This window comes from Thrips palmi, unplaced genomic scaffold (genome assembly GCF_012932325.1).
Source record: "Thrips palmi isolate BJ-2018 unplaced genomic scaffold, TpBJ-2018v1 HiC_scaffold_1, whole genome shotgun sequence".
NCBI classification, from domain to species: Eukaryota; Metazoa; Arthropoda; class Insecta; order Thysanoptera; family Thripidae; genus Thrips; species Thrips palmi.
Window position 1 is genome coordinate 10,360,024 of NW_023144620.1, and position 19,061 is coordinate 10,379,084.

At 56.1% G+C, this 19,061-nt stretch overlaps 4 protein-coding genes across 7 annotated transcripts; 1 reads left to right on the plus strand and 3 right to left on the minus strand.

Moving 5' to 3' along the window:
- The first annotated feature begins 1,406 nt into the window (after positions 1 to 1,406).
- LOC117646047 (cysteine sulfinic acid decarboxylase) lies at positions 1,407 to 6,433 on the plus strand. Its single transcript, XM_034386742.1, has 6 exons — positions 1,407 to 1,702; positions 3,008 to 3,298; positions 3,368 to 3,602; positions 4,962 to 5,558; positions 5,646 to 5,840; positions 5,911 to 6,433. The coding sequence occupies exons 1-6, from the start codon at positions 1,434 to 1,436 to the stop codon at positions 6,082 to 6,084; spliced, it is 1,761 nt and encodes a 586-aa protein (XP_034242633.1). The 5' UTR covers positions 1,407 to 1,433; the 3' UTR covers positions 6,085 to 6,433.
- On the minus strand, positions 6,427 to 9,306 carry LOC117646229 (facilitated trehalose transporter Tret1-2 homolog). Its single transcript, XM_034387082.1, has 6 exons — positions 9,064 to 9,306; positions 8,466 to 8,581; positions 8,237 to 8,372; positions 7,390 to 8,168; positions 7,005 to 7,318; positions 6,427 to 6,906 (listed from the first exon to the last, which is right to left on the minus strand). Exons 1-6 carry the CDS (start codon positions 9,065 to 9,067, stop codon positions 6,615 to 6,617), a joined length of 1,641 nt encoding a protein of 546 aa, XP_034242973.1. The 5' UTR covers positions 9,068 to 9,306; the 3' UTR covers positions 6,427 to 6,614.
- A 142-nt stretch (positions 9,307 to 9,448) lies between these two features.
- LOC117645739 (putative sodium-dependent multivitamin transporter) lies at positions 9,449 to 14,642 on the minus strand. 3 transcript variants are annotated; one of them, XM_034386232.1, is made up of 13 exons: positions 14,627 to 14,642; positions 14,329 to 14,546; positions 13,740 to 13,865; positions 13,394 to 13,615; positions 13,091 to 13,315; positions 12,883 to 12,998; positions 12,674 to 12,793; positions 12,446 to 12,596; positions 12,200 to 12,346; positions 11,886 to 12,110; positions 11,645 to 11,793; positions 11,313 to 11,556; positions 9,449 to 11,203 (listed from the first exon to the last, which is right to left on the minus strand). In XM_034386232.1, exons 3-13 carry the CDS (start codon positions 13,854 to 13,856, stop codon positions 11,114 to 11,116), a joined length of 1,806 nt encoding a protein of 601 aa, XP_034242123.1. In that variant the 5' UTR covers positions 13,857 to 13,865; positions 14,329 to 14,546; positions 14,627 to 14,642; the 3' UTR covers positions 9,449 to 11,113. The 3 variants fall into 3 exon arrangements, with proteins under 3 accessions (XP_034242123.1, XP_034242040.1, XP_034242207.1); XM_034386149.1 differs by lacking the exon at positions 14,627 to 14,642 and having other exon boundaries at positions 14,329 to 14,619; XM_034386316.1 differs by lacking the exons at positions 14,329 to 14,546; positions 14,627 to 14,642 and adding an exon at positions 13,956 to 14,164.
- A 204-nt stretch (positions 14,643 to 14,846) lies between these two features.
- LOC117646115 (solute carrier family 2, facilitated glucose transporter member 8-like) lies at positions 14,847 to 18,954 on the minus strand. 2 transcript variants are annotated; one of them, XM_034386868.1, is made up of 6 exons: positions 18,739 to 18,954; positions 16,973 to 17,097; positions 16,753 to 16,888; positions 15,906 to 16,684; positions 15,514 to 15,830; positions 14,847 to 15,397 (listed from the first exon to the last, which is right to left on the minus strand). In XM_034386868.1, the coding sequence occupies exons 2-6, from the start codon at positions 17,090 to 17,092 to the stop codon at positions 15,106 to 15,108; spliced, it is 1,644 nt and encodes a 547-aa protein (XP_034242759.1). In that variant the 5' UTR covers positions 17,093 to 17,097; positions 18,739 to 18,954; the 3' UTR covers positions 14,847 to 15,105. The 2 variants fall into 2 exon arrangements, with proteins under 2 accessions (XP_034242759.1, XP_034242850.1); XM_034386959.1 differs by lacking the exon at positions 18,739 to 18,954 and adding an exon at positions 18,628 to 18,717.
- Between the last annotated feature and the right edge of the window lie 107 nt (positions 18,955 to 19,061).

The following is a 19,061-nucleotide window of genomic DNA, read 5'->3' on the forward strand; positions in this document are numbered from 1 at the left end:
ATGTCCCAGGTCCTGCCGCGCGTCCCTTCAGATACAGGAAGGACGCATAAGCCCGCCTGCCGCGCACAAGCCACTTAAGGGCCACCATTGTTGTTCAAGGATGAAAAATTTGGGAGGCAGTAGGTGTGCCAGTGGCACTGTGCCCCCGGCTGGATGCTCTTGACTCTCTTGACGACGGCGCGGGCGGCGCGGGCGGCGCGGCCGAAGGTGCCGACGGAGCTTCCACGCCCCGAGTGCGGTGTGGCGCCACGTCCACGGACAACGACGGGCGGCGTGCGTCGCCGCCACGTGCGATGCACTGTACGACACGCAACCCGTTGGATGCCCGAGGCCCGAAGCCTGGAGCGGCCTGGAGCGGCCTCTTTCATTTGGAGTTGTGTGACTTTCCAGCGACGCAGTAGGCGTGCCGCGAAGCCGCGACGCGACGCCAGTCCATGTTTCATGTTTCCGCGATGCTCAATGGCTGCCGATGGCTGCTCGAGCAGAACGGCGAGACGCGTAGACTCGTTTGGGACCAAGGCTGCGACGCCACGTCGCCATGTCGTTATTCCGTGGTCGCTAGTCGCTACGGTACTCATTGACCGCGAGCGGCGCGAGCGGCACAGCGACAAAGCCGACCAATGGCGCCGCTTCGCCGCTTCGCCGCGTCTTCCGGAGCTCCAGCCAGGTGCCTCCGGGCGCGCGGCGCGGCGTGCGGCGCCCCACGAGGGGCCACGAGGCGCTGGACGCCAGCATCCCGACGCCGGATGACGCTTTTGTTCGTCACACCGTGCGACAGGGAAGTCCTGGAAGTCCTGGAAGTCCTGGAAGGGCGTCGTGTGGTCTGGGCACGTCTGGGGATCTCCGAGACAGGACGCGCGCCGGACGGAGGAGTGTGGGAAGGTGAAGTGAAGGCGTGCTGCAAATTCGGCGACCTCCCCCACTACTTCCATCCACAGCGCAGGTCCGTCCGGCCGTTCGTCCGTTCGTCCCACATTCTTACTTCCTTCCGTAAAAGAAGATCTATGAAAGAATTAGGCAAATCTGCGGCTGGAGGGCACTCCATTGTGGTTCGCGGCGCCTGCTGGACTGCTATGGACTGCTGGACCCAGAGCGACGGCAAGGCGGCAAGGTTGCGCGCGTGGTGCGTGCTCCTAGTGCCGTGCCGGCCGTGCCGTGCCGTGCCGTGCGAGACACACCTCCTAGCGACCGACTAGAAGACCGGACCGCACCCCTTGGCTCCCCCTCCCGGTGCACCGAGCTTCTGGAGGCAGGCGCTGGAGCGGCTGACGCGGCTGGAGCGCTGGAGCGGCCGGCGCCGCGGCGGGGCTGCCCCGCCCCAAGGTGAAGGTGGTTATAGAGGTGCGAACTCGGCGGAGCTCGTCCACTCTGCGTCCGGCCGCCCCGGGGAGAGGATCGCAGCTGCCCTGCCCCGCCCGCGCCCCGCCCACGCCATGCTCGCGTCCCGCATCCCGGCCTGCCCCGCGGGGGTCCACCACCACCCGGTGGCGGTAGCGGCGCTGGACACGGACAGCGACTGCAGCAGCTGCAGCTGCACCGCGTCCCCGTCGGAGCGCGCCAGCTCGGCCAGCCTCAGTGACAGCCCCGCCAGCAGCCCGAGCCCCAGCGGTGACAGCGACCACGCCGACGCCAACAGCCCTGTCTGCGCCGCCGAGCTCGCCGACAAGCTCATCATGGGCTCCCTCAAGCGGCAGCGCGAAAGGTGAGCGCAGGGGTGGCCCCGCGGGCCGCCCGCCACGGCCCCGACGAGGAGACTGCTTGAAATCGTCCGAGGGTTTAGCCGGACTACCCGAGTCGTTACCCCCTGGGGGTTTCCTGTTCCCACGGCTGCCAGAAAGTGACTGAAGCAGGCTGCCAGGAGCACGCCCGGTGTCGGCGACCTTGACCATGACGGCGGCGGCCGTCTGGCCGTGGCCTGGCCGCGGCCTTTCTCCGCGCGGGCTGGGAAAGTACAGCGGGATCCCCGCGCAAAAGCCAACTGCCGTGCCGCCATGCCCCGTTCGTAAGTTTGTGCCGCCTGCCACCGTCCGGCTGCACTTCCCCGCGTCGCCACTGTGTTCCGCCTGCCACCTTTTAGCCGCCGCGAACGCGCGAATGCCTCGAATGAGCCGAGCTGGGCCGAATGGGCGACTCAGGGCCACCTGCGCAGCGGGGCGCGACGCCACGCGAAGCCAGGCCACGCCAGAGCCATGTAGTGCTTCCTCCCGCAGCCCAGCTTCCTCCTCGCCTTCGCCTTCTTTCGCTTCCTCGCCCCGGGGCCGCCCTCGCCCTGGGACTCTGCGCCCTGCGCGGGACACGACGCGCGCCGTCGGGGACCGTCGGGGACACTGACAGGGGCGAGTTGAACGCCAGGGATTGAATTTTAAAGATGTGAGGTATGTCGCGCTCCACCCTGTGTGCGGCCGCTAGACGTGTTTGACAGCGTTCCACTCGGCATTCCGTCCATTCAATCTCGTTATCGGTCCGCCATGAAGACGTCGCGCGTCTCCGTTTCGGCTCCAATTAGACAGAACGGCGGAAAAGCCGCGCCTACCGAGTGCCCGCCTGCCCGCCCGCACCGATTTGCATAGGTGGCCGACGAAGGCCGCGCCGAGCGCGTTTCGAATTAAAGACAGGCGGCGTCGGGAGAAAATTGCAGCCTCCGTCTGCGCTGCGCGCTGCGCGTGCCTCGCCGTGCGTGTGCCGTACGCCGGCGCACGCCAAGCCACGCCAAGCCACGCCAAGCCACGCCGCGGCACGGTAGTCGGTCGGCGCCTTGTTTTATGACGGCCTGCACCTTGACTTATTGACCGTTATTCCGTGGCCCGCCCGTCCAGGCAGCTAGCGTCCAGGCGTCCAAGGCCGCGCGACGCGTGAGAGAACCGCCGCATGGGAGCCGCGGGATGCTGCGCGAGGATGACCGCCTGGCCGCCGACGGCCCGGGTTCGAGTCCCGGCGCCGCCGTCCATTTTCCTTCCGTTTCCTCCCCGGCCTGACGACGCTGACGACGACGCGGTGTTGGTTGCAGCGAGGACAGCTGGTACGCCAGCACGCCGGAGCGGGGCCGGCACGAGGCGCTGCTGCGCAAGGCCCTGGACGTGATCCTGGAGGAGGCCGTGTTCGGCGGCACGAGCCGCACCGGCAAGGTGTGCGAGTGGCGAGACCCCGAGGAGCTCCGCAAGGCCATGGACCTGTCGCTGCCCCACGGCGACACCGAGGGCCCCGCGGACGACGCCACGCTGCTGCAGCTCGTCAGGGACACCATCAAGTACTCCGTCAAGACGGGGCACCCGTACTTCATCAACCAGCTGTACTCAGGGTAAGCAGTGCTTGTGTTAATCTCTTTTAAGAAGATCGACTGAGTTGACTGACGGTGTCGCTTGTGCAGCCTGGATCCGTACGGCCTGATCGGCCAGTGGCTGACAGACGCGCTCAACCCCAGCGTGTACACGTACGAGGTGTCCCCCGTGTTCACGCTCATGGAGGAGGCCGTCCTGCAGGAGATGAGGAACATCGTGGGCTTCCCCGTGGACCAGGGCGACGGCATCTTCTGCCCCGGCGGCTCCCTCGCCAACGGCTACGCCATCAGTTGCGCGCGCTACCACCACTTCCCCGAAGTCAAGGTAAGAGGAAACACGGTGGAAATCCGTCCGAGCAGGGGCGATTTGAACGGGTGACGCGATACCATTTTCTTGCCTTTCCTGGAAACACGTCGCTGAAAATGGCAGTTTTTCTCCAAGACAAAAGACTCATCAATCGATGACGGCCTGTTGCCAGGCGATGAGCACGTCTTGCCCCCATTAACGCTTCGACGTCCCCTCTTTTTCTCTCTCTCTCTCTCTCTCTCTCTCTCTCTCTCTCTCTCTCTCTCTCTCTTTCCCGCAACGAGTCCGCATTACATCGCGCGCCGCTCGGCTGGTGGCCGCGCCACTCAAGGACTGACCGGTAGCGAAGTGCCGCAGCGCAAAGATGCCACACCGAGGATGGCAGAAGGCCGGCCACCCTTTCCGTTTCCTCGCCTTCGGCTTTAATCTGCCTTGCTGCTACTCCCTCTCCGTTTTACCTCAACTACTGTTTCTGCTCCAACGCGCGACCTTCACTCGCGGGTTCTGCAAATCACTGCGACAGTGGCAGCGAACGCCGGCCGAATAGCCGTCAGCTCGCGTCAGCTCGCTTGAAGCATCGCGATTGCCGCCTGCGGGGCCCGGGGTAGGCAGGCCCGTTACACATCTGTGCGTTGTCGCACTGCATTGCCTACACTCCAAATCCAGGGTGTCTAGAAACTATACGCCTTAGGCGTATGCCACAGAAATGGAACTGCCTTAAGGCGCCTTGATTCTATACGCCAAAGGCGTATACCCCATTGAGCACCTTTTGCAGATAGAAGTTAGCATGTGAGCACCATTGGTCGAAGGAAAGGTGCGTGCATCGTACACACCCTGGATCATAGGCACTGAGCTCAACAGGACTCTAGGTGCGTAGAATGTAAACACCCTTTAAGGCCTCGGTAGGCATGGCCTCGGCCAAGGGCGGTGTTTGCATTCAACGCACCTAGAGTCCTGTTGAGCTCAGTGCCTATGATCCAGGGTGTGTACAATGCACGCACCTTTCCTTCGACCAATGGTGTTCACATGCTAACTTCTATCTGCAAAAGGTGCTCAATGGGGTATACGCCTTTGGCGTGTAGAATCAAGGCGCCTTAAGGCAGTTCCATTTCTGTGGCATACGCCTAAGGCGTATAGTTTCTAGACACCCTGGATTTGGAGTGTACCTGTCAGGCGCTCCGTGTCCAAGTCCGCCTGCAAGGCCCGGGGTAGGCAGGCCCGTAACACACCTGTGCGTTGATTGCCTACCTCCCAGGCGCTCCGTGTCCAAGTCCGCCTGCGAGGCCCGGGGTAGGCAGGCCCGTAACACACCTGTGCGTTGATTGCCTACCTGCCAGGCGCTCCGTCTCCAAGTCCACCTCCGCCTTCTGGTTGCAGGTCAAGGGGATGCACGCGCTGCCGCGCCTGGCCGTGTTCACGTCGGAGGACGCGCACTACTCGGTGGTCAAGATGGCCACGCTGATGGGGCTGGGCGCCGAGAACGTGCGCCTGGTGCGCGCCGACACGCGCGGCCGCATGGACGTGGCCCACCTGGAGGAGCTGGTGGCGGCGGCGCGCGAGGAGGGCGTGCACCCGCTCATGGTGTCGGCGACGGCGGGCACCACGGTGCTGGGGGCGTTCGACGCGGTGGACGCGCTGGCCGACGTGTGCCAGTGCCACGGCATGTGGCTGCACGTGGACGCGGCGTGGGGCGGCGGCGCGCTCATGTCGCGGCGGCGGCGCCACCTGCTGCGCGGCGTGCACCGCGCCGACTCCGTCACCTGGAACCCGCACAAGCTGCTGGCCGCGCCGCAGCAGTGCTCCACCTTCCTGACGCGCCACTCCGCCGTGCTGCCGTCCGCGCACTCGGCGCACGCCGCCTACCTCTTCCAGCCCGACAAGTTCTACGACACGCGCTACGACACGGGCGACAAGCACGTGCAGTGCGGCCGGCGCGCCGACGTGCTCAAGTTCTGGTTCATGTGGAAGGCCAAGGTGAGTGCTCGCTCCCGAAAAAACTGTCGAAACCTGTCCACGCGGTTTGGCTGGAAAAGACACACGGTTCCTGGTTTGTTTTTTCAGGGCACTCTGGGGCTGGAGAAACACATCGACCACCTGTTCGACAACGCGACGTACTTCAAGGAGGCCATTCGGTGCCGGCCCGGCTGGGAGCTGGTGCTGCGAGAGCCGGAGTGCACCAACGTGTGCTTCTGGTACGTGCCGCCCAGTCTGCGTGGCCAGCAGGGCCAGCCCGACTACAACCAGCGCCTGCACAAGGTCAGTAAACTGATTCCGCGGTTGGCGAGGACCCCTTCTCCGGACTAACAAACCCGTTTCGCGTGTGCAGGTGGCGCCGAAGATCAAGGAGGGCATGATGAAGGAGGGCTCCATGATGGTGACGTACCAGCCGCTGCGCGGCCTGCCCAACTTCTTCCGGCTGGTGCTGCAGAGCTCGGCGACCACCGTCGAGGACATGGACCACTTCATCTGCGAGATCGAGCGGCTCGGCTGCGGCCTCTAGCCTGTTCTGTTCTCCGGAACTCGACTTATTTATCTCCCCTTGTTTGTTAGCAGCGCGGCAACGCGGCAACGCCGGCGTCGGGAAGCGGAGTGAGTTCCATTCCGTACCCGTCTGCGAGTAGTCGCTTGTCATAGGTGTCTCATTAGTGCCGCAGCTCGCACCTTATTTATACATATGTACATAGAACGGGCTGTCATGTTTGTTCCGAGCGTCCACGGGCACGGACGTGCGATGTGTTGATTTCATGTGATATTTCATGTCTAGTAGTGTCGAAGAGCTAAATTTATTGTTTGTTGAGTGCGTGTACCACACTTCTCCTCGAGGCAAAAAAAAATGCATAAATAGGCAAGAGGTATGTTTTTATTCTCCTGCGGTACGTCCTATGTCAGATCATTTTAGGTGACCCAGATAACACCACGCTAGACCGTTTGGCACATCACCGCCTAAGTAGTACACTGTACGGAGAAGGCCAGTTCAATCAAGGAGTCTGTACACCGAGTACTGAGTGACAGTGACCTTCTTCGGCGTCCCTAGCTCTCCCCTCGAGACTCGCCCTTCTTGACGAAGTACTTCTCGATCTCGGCCAGCGAGCGACCCAAAGTCTCGGGCAGGAAGAAGAACACGAAGGCCGTGCCGACGCACGATATGGCACCGAACACATAGAACACGTTGCGCGCGCCCGCCGCCGCCATGAAGTAGGGGAAGCTCTTGACCACGCCGAACATGAACAAGTACGCCAGCGACACCAGCAGCCCGCTGCCCATGCCGCGGCTCGCCAGGGGTAGCAGTTCGCTCATGAGGGACCAAGGTATTACAAGATATCTGAAAAGAAAATGGACTCGCGTTAGGGCTGCTAGGAAAGATATTAGAAACCTCCATTTTCTAACAAAGAACACGGGTCTTCTACCGACAGAACCTACCCTAAAGAGCTGAACATGACAAAGAGGATGACGAACACCAGTGGTGGCCAGCTGGCTTGGAACACTTCACCGGACCCAAGGACGGATGGGGCCACCGAGGGCGCCACCGTGGCGTTGACGGCCACGGGCGCGAGGTCGGGGGTGAGGGCGGTGCGCAGCGTGAAGCCCGCCGCCACGGAGCAGGCCGCCATGCCCAGCCCCGACACCATCATCATGGGGCGGCGGCCCACGCGGTGGGACAGCAAGGCCGTCACGATGCTCATCACGAACCGCACCACGCTCATGACCACCATCACGCCGAACTCGTCCACCACCTGCATGTCATGGGTGTCACTTACAAAATTAAGTATTTAGCAGCTGATACCGTTTTCATTGCGACGGTTACCGTGCCGAAGCGACTGCCCATCTGTGCGAAGAGGGGGACGGCGTAGAAGATGATGACGAACGTGCCAGAGAGCTGCTGCACGATGAAGATGATGGCCAGGAGGACCATGGGCTTGGCGGTGGCTGGCTGCAGGAAGACACTCACACTGCGAAACACACGCCTGCCCAGGAGGTTCTGGCCCTCGCCGTCCACGCCGTCCTCATCGGCATGCCCTCTGGTCTTGTTGGCCGTCCCCGCGTTTTCCACCAGGCGGTCCCAGCACGCCTCCATCATCTCGTCGTCCTTGTAGAGGCGGCGTAGCGACCGGCGTGCCAGGGCGGCCCGCTGCTCCATCTGCTTGCCCGGCGCCATGCTGAGCAGCCAGTGGGGGCTCTCCGGCGCCAGCAGCAGCAGGGCGAGCATGGAGGCGGCGGCGGTGGCGGCGAAGACCACCGCCATCCAGCCCCACGGCATCACCGTCCCCAAGCACGCCGTCAGCAAGATGCCCGCCGCCACGGACACGCTGTTGAGGCACAGCAGTGCGGGCCGCAGCGAGGGGTGCGCCACCTCGGACACGTACACGATTGCCGCCGTGGAGAGCCCCGAGGCCGCCCCCGCCATCGCGCGCGACGCGTACACGAGCCCCAGGACGGGCCAGGGCCCCGCGGCCAGCGGCAGCACCAGCCAGGCCAAGACGAGCGGCGCGGCTGTCGCCATGCAGGCCGTGCGCCTCCCCAGCCAGTCCATCAAGGGCCCCGACAACAACGACCCCACCGGCGTCGTCACCGCCACCGCGGCCGCTGGAAACAGAGCCAGTCAGAGACAGTACACTTGGCTGCCATCGGGGCGGGTCAGCCTCACTGCGCACCGATCCAGGACGCCGAGTCGCGGTCCACGGGGATGGCGCTGTCGGGGCGCTCCATCTGGGGGATCATGATGGCGGCGAAGGCCATGTTGATGCCGGCGTGCAACGTGAGCGACAGCGCCGCGCAGCAGGCGACCACCTTGACAGAATTGTGTTTAAATGCACGGACACGTTGGCGAAGAGTCTGTGCCTGTCCCACTCAGCCGAGATCCCCAACAAACGTGTGCCTCACCTGCGGTACGGCGCTTCTCCACGAGATGCCCGGGGCCGCGTGCTTCGGCGGCCCCTTCGACGCGTCGGGGTAGACCCCGCTGCTCATGTCGAACGAGGCCGTGTCATGCGTCGATCCTAGAACACGAGCCGGGGTTCGCGTCGAATGCCTCCAACGCCTGCAGCGCCGGCGGGTAGGCAAACTGCCTCGAGCCGGCGCACCTGCGCGCAGAGGGTTGCCTACCGCGGCATTCACAGGCGCTCTTCGAGGCGCGCGGGTCGCGGCAGGCAGGGACTGCGGAGCGCGGAGCGATCCGAATCAGTTTACGCCGCCCCTCCGTTCCCTTCCCCTTCCCGGTCCTGGGCTGCAGCACACCCACACGCAGCGAGAAGGCCCCGTCGTTCGCGCGCGACAGAAACGTCACCCAGAGCAACGCGGATGCGAATCGAGGCACGAGGCGCACGCCGCACCGGTCATTGGATTACACTATCACCACGGCCATGCTCCTCGCACACCTTTACAGCAAGATAAGGCTAAGGCAAGGCGGCACCCCGGACTCCAGACCGCCCGCCCGGTGCGGTGGCGTGTTCCCAGACACTCTCAGGCAGTCGTCGCTCACCCATGGCCGAGGCGGTGGTTGCTGCTCCCAGGGCCGCGTCGCGTCCCGTCCCGATGCTCTCCACGGCGGCAGTGGCGGGCCTGGGTAGGCCTGGGCGGGGGGCTGCGCCTTGGCTGCGCCGCCCCGCGCCGCGAGAAGACGAAGACGCCTGGCTGGATCGCGGGTCACTGATTGGAGAGGTCCTGGTGCAAAAGGGCCCCCACCGCGAGCCCGCCAGACAGGACTCAGCGACTGGCGGCGGGGCGGGGCGGTGCGGGGCGGGGTGGGCAACTGCCTCTTCACTATCTTGCACGTGTCGCACCCTGTCTCAATTCGTGGACGATAAGGACTGCGAAACAGAAGCACGTGCGCGGAAAAGAGTTGGCAAGAAGAAAGAGAGACAGACTACGAGTAGTCCTACTTCACTAACGTTTAATGTATCTCCAGTAAAACACATACGCTAACAACTGTGAAGCGGTAGGCATAAAAAAACAAAACAGGGAAATGGAACACAATAAACTGGTGTACCTAGGTGAGAACAGGTAACTTTTCATATTGCACTGCATCAAGTAAAAAAATGAGGAAAGTCATTCATCAATTCAGCCTTCAGCTAATACACCTTTAACAAATAACAAATTATAAACATATGAACATTTAAACATTAACAAAATCATAAAAATACCGTGGCAAAAGTTGAGCAAAGCATTTACAATACAATACTGTGTTATACTAAGTAGTTTTTTTTAAAAATCACACTGATTTTGGTACGATATATGAGGGTAGTTCACCCACAAAAGTAACAGGAAGCTCAGGAAGCATCACAACATTTGATCGGCAAAAACAAGCCAATAAGCTGTTTTGCAATAATAAGAAAATGGAAGACTTCTGTTTCAAAAGAAATCACTTAAGCTTTAACAATTTATAGGAATTATTGTCTCAATGCTAAATTTGCATTTGCTCAGCAAAGCATTTAGAAATATATCATCAATGCAGTACTGATAGATTACATTTTACATACAGTTCAAATAACACAGCCAAGACCTAATGATCCTAAAAATATAGTTACTGTAAACTAGTCTGATTAAAATGATTGTTTGTTTGACTGAATTTCTCTATAGACCGACAACTAATTTGTAGCTAAAAACACATTGTTCAAAAAATTATTTTTTTCTACAAAATATACTTGTGACATGTAAGTTGAGGATATGCAATAGAGAAAAAAAAGTCATCTAAATCTCAAAATCAGTACAGTTTGGCTCCAGTAAGCCATTTAACTCATTTAACAATAAAATAACTAACAAATTATATAGGAATGAAGGAAATGAGGAAAATGGTCTGTCAGAGTGGAGTTCCAAGTCAAATGGCAGTACAAGGAAAACCAAGGAAAAATAGCTATATCTTCTACCATGAACCTTAATACTTGCACAATTAAACCATAAAAACTTTCACCAACTAAAAGGAACATAAATTCAAGTAACAAGTAAAAAGTAACAAGTAACAATGTCGCTCCAAAGTGAGAACAATGGTCTTTTCCCTTGCTGTAATTTGGCATCTCTTAAAATTTACTTTGGAGTAAACATGTTAAAATCTACTGAGTTTCTACAAACTCTTGAACACATTCTAACAATGAGACAACCAGAGACATTATTAAAGTACCAACAAAAAGATGTCTTTAACAGAATAGATCAGTCACAAAATTAAGTATTGCATATTTCCCATCTCTAAAACAAATTACAGTGTGGGCTTGTGTATAATACATTATAAAGTCACAAACTATGGTCCACAGTTTTTTTTGTTTTTTTTCACACATAGGAATGACAGGTATAATGGATATGAGAACTACTGATTTAGTTCTGCCTATAGCTTTTTAACTAAAACGGACAAAGCTCTTAGGTCTGGCAAGGCACAGAGAGCGTACATTTTCCTACTCAGCATGCTTCACAATAACTTCTTTTCACGACATAAATCAAGAACAGCCAAACTTCCGCACAAGCTTTTTCTGATGGCTACCACGCAGTTAATTATTTTGCTTTATCTACAACAGAAGTACAACACTCTTGAAAAGAAGTGGTTACAGTTTGGCAGCACAAAGCTTATTCTCACTGGAAAGGGAAGTAGCATCTTCAGCTTGTGAGGGCTGAATCAGTTCAAGACCGCAGATCTGAAAAGTGACAAAAATGAATTGAAAGTTATACAATCAAACTAGAAGCATAAATGAAAAAGTATTTATAATTGCTGAAAGGTTTCATTTCTTTGCCTGCAGCAGCTACCTCTTTAGAGTTCTCATTCCTCTGTGGTGAGGTATGAAGGTGTTGCCTTCGTTTCTTCAAGTGATTGGCAACTGGTGGCACAAAGAGATTTGGATCCAGATGATCCGCCAAATCTACAGGATGAATCCGCAGTATGTGACTTGCCACCAAACTCACTATTATTCCAACTACAAGGCAAACAATCAGACCCAAAACACCTAGCCACATGTATGACAAACGATGCAAATAGAAGATTTCATCATTTCTGAAAAATAGTAAAAAGGTACAAGTTAAGAAAGTCTTAATAACAAGTTAATAAAAATGCAACAATGCAGAATGACTCAGATAAGTACGCAATGTGAGGAGGACTGGGAATAGTGCTAGAACAATTGCTCAGACATTCAGCGGTGCTAATGGGCAGTGTTTTTAGGGCAGGTTTAACAGGTGGAAATCCAAGGAACAGGCAAAATGCAAGAGATGAAACAAATCCTGTCAGAGCACCCTGAAATATGAAACAAAACCACATTTTCAAAACATATTTGGGAAAATTCACAGAATAGATCTCAGGAAAATGTTACTTTTAATAATACTCACAGTTTGATTGGCAACAGGGAAAAACATTCCAACAGTAAAAAGTCCTAATATGGGACCACCAACAACATTGAATATTGTAAGTGAAGCCTGGAGGACGCTACCAAGATACTCCGCAATAAAGGCAAGTGCAATGCAAACTAATCCATATATGACTGAAATGAGTTTGGCACGATAAGAACTTCCTTTTTCGGCTAAGTCATTCTTTCGTAAGCACACATAAATAGGCTGAAAATTTTAAAACAGAAAAAATGATTTCTTCTTGAGAAAGAAATGCTCAAGGATGGGTTTGGAGAGACTTAAAAACACAAACAAACCTTAATATAATCTTCCAAAGTTACAGCTGCCAAAGAATTTACTGCAGCTGATACTGTGCTTAAAGAGGCACTGAAAATACCAGATACAAACAAACCAGAGAGTCCAGGCATATGTCCCATTGTGTCAACTACATAATAGGGCATCAGCTAAGAAAGAAAATTCAGTTTTTCATTAGAGGACAAAAAAATACTGATAATAAAATGTATTTTTACTACTGAAAGACAAAAATAAAATGATTGTAGTACCTGATCAGAACTGGTGATTTGGCAAGATTTGGCAGGGTCACACTTGGAGTACTTTGAATACATTGCAAGACCTGAGAAGCTGGTGGAGAAGCTGAGAAGAGTAAGAAGTGGCCAATTCATCCAGAGAGTCTTCTGTGCCGTTTTGACATCTCTGTGGAAAATTAAAATAATTTTACTTTAAGGATTAAAGCATGTGAACATGACATAAAATAAAGCAAAGGAACTCACTTGACTGATAGGTATCTTTGAACTTGAGCCTGATTGACAGCATACAGGGAGAGGAAAGTCACTCCCCCTCCTATGGTTAAACTCCACCACGTATGTCGCACAGTAGGGTCAAGACTAAAGCTAATAGAGAAAAAGATTGAAACAAAAAAATATTGTTTTGACAAAACATGGAACAAAACAGAACAAAACAAAGCCCAACCATTACTCACTTATCAAACTCAATACGCCCATTCTCTTCTGCAATCCTCCAAATTTCTGCTAAGCTTCCTTTTTCAACCCAAGCAGAAACAATCACGCAATAGATTGAAGCAAACATAAGTAGAGACTGGAAGTAAAAGAATTTACGTACATTAAAATTCATTCTCCTGATAGGAGTCGATACTTTCTTGCAAAGCTTGACAAACAAAAATTCCATACCTGGAAAACATCAGTGATGAGAACAGCCTTGAGGCCACCAATGGTGGAATAGAAGGTGCATACTAGGCCCACTGATAATATGGCCCATGATCTAGACATGCCAGTGACAGCTTCAAGAGTCAGAGCTGGAGTGTATAAGACAATACCCATATACAAAATCATCTGGAGGGAAAATGCCAAAGAGGCAGCAAGACGGGCTGCCTTACCAAATCTTTTCTCTAGATACTAAAAGAGAGAAAAAATAACATAAGCACTTTTTTTTTCTCAGAAAAGTTCAGCAGATATTTGAACAATCATACAAACCTCATAAACACTTGTGGCACCAAGGTTGAAAAATACAGGGAGGTACAAATAAGCCGCAACAGGTGTGAATATACCATAAGCCAAATTTATGACAACGAACATAGTGCCAAAAGAGTAAATTTCTGCGCTCACACCAAGTAAGGTCACTGCAGACATGAAACTTGCCATCAAAGAAAATGCAACAGGTACGATGCTCATATTTCTGTCAGCCAGAAGATATTCCTGAAATGTAACAGAAGTAAAGGTGAAAACAAACTAGAGAAATCTAAAATAAAAACACCAAAAATAAGCAGTCTTTTGTTTCAATACATTAACTACTTGATTTTTTTAAATGCCTCATACTTACAACTGCTGTCTTTTGTCTGCCACCAGTAAATCGATAATATATACCGATACCCGCCGATATCAGTAAAGTTAAGGCAAAGACTGCATAATCCCATACTCCAAACACCGTGGCTGCCATTTTAGTTATCTGTAAAATAAATAAAGCACACTTTTTAATTGACTAGTACAAAGAGTCAAACTAGATAGTTTAGCATTCATCACACATGTACGTGCATACATTCACCAGCTAAAATTTCCCTCCGGCAGGCTATTAAGGAGTCTGACGCCAAAGCCAAGATAAGAAGGACCAGCCAGAAGTGTCGTTATCTCTAAGGCACCGAGATGACGGTATCATTAAGTAGATAATGAGTGTTTCACAGTTTTAATGTCTTCATTTTGCATTGTGAAATCAATGTTGTAAAATGAACGACCACATGAACGGACTGGTCTTCAATGAAAAACAGCTTCCACTATTATGACATTGGTGATTCTTGCGTTGAAACGGAGTGAATGGCTGAGCAGCCCAGCAGTCAGAAAATGCATTTCCAATCAATGTTCCCCAGAGATAACCAACCCGTCTCATGGTGAATGAAACGGAAGAAAAAGTTTACCTTTTTTGACTGCGGAGTACGGAGTAAATATCCAAAGACCGAAACCGCTCCTCCGCGGCGCCGCTGGACGGGGAGACGAGGACGGAGACGAGGACGCGGGCGCCCAAATTGATAACACTTGACTCAATCTAACCCCGGCCCAGCAGGCCCAGCCCCCCAATTGATTGGGAGTGCACAATGCTGAGATGCACCATGGCACCCGCCGACCAACCAATGCTCTAGAAAAGGTTAGGTTATGTGTACGTAGAACGCAAGTTAGCAGACGATGCTGGCATGGAATAGGGAGAAAAGGTCCTACTCTCATGATGCTGGGCAGCAGACGACGGCACGTACGTTGTGGACGTGGTCGGTAGAGGGAGACACTGGCGCCACGGCCGCGCGCCATTTGAGTGTCGGCGGCGAGCAGGCAGCAGTCGATTCTTTCGCTTTCACTACTTCACGGTCCGTCATCGAACCACTTCTTTCCGTCACAAAAAGTGCGGCACGCATCAAAGACGCGAGGGGAAGAAGGAGAACAGTCACAATGCAACATTTTATTATAAAACATTTGTAAAAATTGATAATCACAGAACATAACCGGGAACTACAAGCAGAGCAGGGTCACCGATTGTTTTTCTTAAAATATTCTTTTAAAGTAATGTTATGTACAACATATAATATGCAAGTAAAATGTTCAATATAAAAATGGACCCATCCTATAAAAAATATCACATATCACGAATAAGTTTGTACATGACTTAGGTCTTGCTTTTAACGTCCAGAGCAACATTGACTGGATCAGCTCTCCCTTCGAGACTCGCTCTTCTTGACGAAGTACTTCTCGATCTCGGCCAGCGAGCGACCCAACGTCTCGGGCAGGAAGAAGAACACGAAGACCGTGCCGACGCACGACATGGCACCGAACACATGGAAGACGTTGCGCGCGCCCGCCGCCGCCATGAAGTAGGGGAAGCTCTTGACCACGCCGAACATGAACAAGTACGCCAGCGACACCAGCAGCCCGCTGCCCATGCCGCGGCTCGCCAGGGGTAGCAGTTCGGACACCAGCGTCCATGGTATCACCAGGTGCCTGCATCAACCAAAGCGAAAGGTAATGGAACGCCAGTCACTCATCAGACTGCGCTGAACAGCGGTCCACTCCACTGGTGGGAATCTCAACTGTCAACAGTAGTTCACAATACATACCCCAGTGAGCTGAACATGACGAAGAGGACGACGAAAACCAGTGGTGGCCAGCTGGCTTCAAACACCTCAGCCCCCAGCACGGACGACACCCCCGCCTCCGTGGTGTTGGCCGTGGCGTTGACGGCCACGGGCGCGAGGTCGGGGGTGAGGGCGGTGCGCAGCGTGAAGCCCGCCGCCACGGAGCACGCCGCCATGCCCAGCCCCGACACCATCATCATGGGGCGGCGGCCCACGCGGTGGGACAGCAAGGCCGTCACGATGCTCATCACGAACCGCACCACGCTCATGACCACCATCACGCCGAACTCGTCCACCACCTGTGCACACCGAAACGGACGTCACTAAAGAAATAAAAATATGAAAAGCCGATACGGTTGGCTTGCGAAGTTTACCGTGCCGAAGCGACTGCCCATCTGCGCGAAGAGGGGGACGGCGTAGAAGATGATGACGTAGGTGCCGGAGAGTTGCTGCAGGATGAAGATGATGGCTAGGAGGGCCATGGGCTTGGCGGTGGCTGGCTGCAGGAAGACACTCACGCTGCGAAACACACGCCTGCCCAGGAGGTTCTGGCCCTCGCCGTCCACGCCGTCCTCATCGGCATGCCCTCTGGTCTTGTTGGCCGTCCCCGCGTTTTCCACCAGGCGGTCCCAGCACGCCTCCATCATCTCGTCGTCCTTGTAGAGGCGGCGTAGCGACCGGCGCGCCAGGGCGGCCCGCTGCTCCATCTGCTTGCCCGGCGCCATGCTGAGCAGCCAGTGGGGGCTCTCCGGCGCCAGCAGCAGCAGGGCGAGCATGGAGGCGGCGGCGGTGGCGGCGAAGACCACCGCCATCCAGCCCCACGGCATCACCGTCCCCAAGCACGCCGTCAGCAAGATGCCCGCCGCCACGGACACGCTGTTGAGGCACAGCAGTGCGGGCCGCAGCGAGGGGTGCGCCACCTCGGACACGTAGACCCCCGCGGCCGTCGACAGCCCCGCGCCAACCCCGGCCAGCACGCGGGCCAGGTACACGATGCCCAGGACAGGCCAGGGCCCCGCGGCCAGCGGCAGCACCACCCACGCCAAGAAGAGCGGCACGGCGGTCACCATGCAGGCCGAACGCCTCCCAAGCCAGTCCATCAGGGGCCCCGACAACAACGACCCGACCGGCGTCGTCACCGCCACCGCGGCCGCTGGAACAGGGAGAAGCGGTCAGTGACGCGGAGGTCGGTTGATGTCTACGGCGAAGTCGGATCCTCACCGATCCAGGACGCCGAGTCACGGTCCACGCGGATGGCGCTGTCGGGGCGCTCCATCTGGGGGATCATGATGGCGGCGAAGGCCATGTTGATGCCGGCGTGCATGGCGAGCGACAGCGCCGCGCAGGACGCGACCACCTGCCAAAATGAAAGCAAAATGTTAGCAAGACAATGACTCCACCAACGTTTCCTTCGCTCTGGTGAAGTCGACGGCGGTCTCACCTGCGGGATGGCATGTCGAAAGGCGATGCTCGGCGGTGGCGTTTTGGGCGGTGCAGGACTTCTGCTTTGCGAGACGCCCACGGAGCCGCTCTCTCTGTCGAAGGAGATCTTGTTGTTCATCGTCCCTGAATGAAAACGTGGCCAGTGTTAAAAAGACGCTCCTCGCGGCGGGTAAGCCCCGGCCGCGGGAGTGCGTTGGGTTGCCTACCCTGCCGTCGTCAGGCGTTGAGGGGGGAGGGGGCTAGTCAGGAGCTCAGCCCGCCGTCTCGCTAGCGAACGGGGGAGACTGTAAATTGCCGAAGAATCTCGCCGCGGCCAGACAGGGGGAGCTCCACCAAAATAAGGCGCCGCGAGAGGGGGACGCGCGTTGAACCGCCGCCAAAGCAAGGCCGCCGTTCGCTCTCAAGTCCAACGTCCGGCAGAATCTAGGACTCGACGGGGTCGAGGGGCGAACTACTGTTGAGTCAGATTCGGGTGCAAGTAGTCGGTGACTGTCAATCACCGCGTGAGAGGCATGCGGAGGCAAACATCAAGAGGGCCTACCTCGGCCGGCTTTGGCAAGGAAGCCCCAGGGAAGCCCCGACGCAACAGTACAGTACGCCCGCTGCACTGTACAGCGCGTCGTAGTGCGGAGGGCCACGCCCGCGTGCTAGTTTACACTGTTTACACGGTTTTGCAACAGAGTCGCACAATGACGAGCGCAATTATGAACCGCTATTCGAGTCCACAAAACGTGCATGACGTGCGCGTCGCGATAAGCCCACCTGATGCGGCGCGACGGTCGCGAAGGTCAGGGGCAAGGGTTAGGGACGACAGGACGAACGGCGGCGAGACACTATGTCAATACCCCACGCGGTAGGAACTTCACTGCATGGAGAGATGGCCGACGCTCTGGCGCGCAGAGTAGCGACGGGTCGATTTTGATACGACCGATTGGTTCGTACGAGATTAGACTGGCGGGCTGGCCGCGCGGAGTAGCGACGGGCCTGGCCGAATCTTTTTGTGTGGCTGCCAGTGCCGTGCCAGCGCCAGGCTGCCGGCCGACTACCGGCCCAGCCTGCACAGCACCACCCTCCCTCTGTGGGTCTTAGTCGTCTTAGGCCGCCGATTGAAGGCCACCGAGTCTGTACAGTTTCCCGCCTGCAGTCTGGCTCCGAGAGAGTCGTTGTCGTCGCGCTGTCTCTCTCTCACCCTCACGGGACATCCCGTGAAGTGCGAGAGAGACAGCGCGATGAAAACGACTCTCGGAATCGGAATCCTGGCGGCCAGGATCGGACGGCGAGCTGACATTTCGCCACTTGAGGATTTTGACGGCGTGCTCCAACTTTGATCGTCGATGTGGCGTGCAGGGCCCGCATGTCTAGCCAAGCATAACAGGGCCAGCGCAGGGACGTTTCCTTTATCGTCGAGACGTGCAAGCAGCGATAAGCAGCTTCCGTGCGTTGCCCGACGCAGCGGGGCGGCGGCGAGACGAGTACTACTGTACGTGGAGGCCAATTACATTTCCCGCTCGCCTCACCAGACTTCCCCGACTCGTCGCATCGACGGCTTCGGTTTTACTTTCGCGGCGGCCGCAGGGAAGTCCTCCCGCACCGCCCCCACCCCCTCGATGAAACCGGTAGCCACTACCGCGCGCATCCCGAGCGAGAACGCACATGTAAACAAAGCGCCAACGGCCCCGATGACATGTTTGGTCGCTGCACCGAGCAGTGTGTTTTGTTTTCTTTGAGAGAGCCCGTGGTCCAGTGTCACGGTCGATCACGCACCTGATTGGGCGGCGGGCCTCGACGGCTCGACACGGCACGGCCTGGTCTCCCCTCGGTAGCCGACGAGATGATGCTGGCTCCCGGGACGACAGACGACCACAGACGACAGGACAAGGCGGCCGGCGCCGGCAGGACGTCGCGTCGGCGATGCAGAGCAGGCAAGCAGGCAGAGCACTGCGGAGACGCGACTGCCTCGGGCGGAGCGGCGACGAGCCCGGCGGACGCGGGGCTATGAGAAATTCGGCAGCGCGCAGCCGCGGTGCCGCGATGCAGACGGTGCAGGGAAGTTTGAGCAGAGCTAGTTGACACTAGCCAGATTGGAT

What these genes read in the sequence shown, in the direction of transcription:
- LOC117646047 (XM_034386742.1), top strand. Translation starts at nt 1,434, where the DNA reads ATGCTCGCGTCCCGCATCCCGGCCTGCCCCGCGGGGGTCCACCACCAC. An exon ending in GGTTCATGTGGAAGGCCAAG is followed by an intron (nt 5,559 to 5,645) that starts GTGAGTGCTCGC and finishes TTGTTTTTTCAG; the next exon opens with GGCACTCTGGGGCTGGAGAA. An exon ending in ACAACCAGCGCCTGCACAAG is followed by an intron (nt 5,841 to 5,910) that starts GTCAGTAAACTG and finishes TCGCGTGTGCAG; the next exon opens with GTGGCGCCGAAGATCAAGGA.
- LOC117646229 (XM_034387082.1), bottom strand. An exon ending in TGGGCAGTCGCTTCGGCACG is followed by an intron (nt 7,319 to 7,389) that starts GTAACCGTCGCA and finishes CATGACATGCAG; the next exon opens with GTGGTGGACGAGTTCGGCGT. An exon ending in GTCATGTTCAGCTCTTTAGG is followed by an intron (nt 6,907 to 7,004) that starts GTAGGTTCTGTC and finishes TTTTCTTTTCAG; the next exon opens with ATATCTTGTAATACCTTGGT.
- LOC117645739 (XM_034386232.1), bottom strand. Translation starts at nt 13,856, where the DNA reads ATGGCAGCCACGGTGTTTGGAGTATGGGATTATGCAGTCTTTGCCTTA. An exon ending in CTTTGGAAGATTATATTAAG is followed by an intron (nt 12,111 to 12,199) that starts GTTTGTTTGTGT and finishes TAAAATTTTCAG; the next exon opens with CCTATTTATGTGTGCTTACG. An exon ending in GGAATGAGAACTCTAAAGAG is followed by an intron (nt 11,204 to 11,312) that starts GTAGCTGCTGCA and finishes GTCACTTTTCAG; the next exon opens with ATCTGCGGTCTTGAACTGAT.
- LOC117646115 (XM_034386868.1), bottom strand. Translation starts at nt 17,092, where the DNA reads ATGAACAACAAGATCTCCTTCGACAGAGAGAGCGGCTCCGTGGGCGTC. An exon ending in TGACTCGGCGTCCTGGATCG is followed by an intron (nt 16,685 to 16,752) that starts GTGAGGATCCGA and finishes TCCCTGTTCCAG; the next exon opens with CGGCCGCGGTGGCGGTGACG. An exon ending in TGGGCAGTCGCTTCGGCACG is followed by an intron (nt 15,831 to 15,905) that starts GTAAACTTCGCA and finishes CGGTGTGCACAG; the next exon opens with GTGGTGGACGAGTTCGGCGT.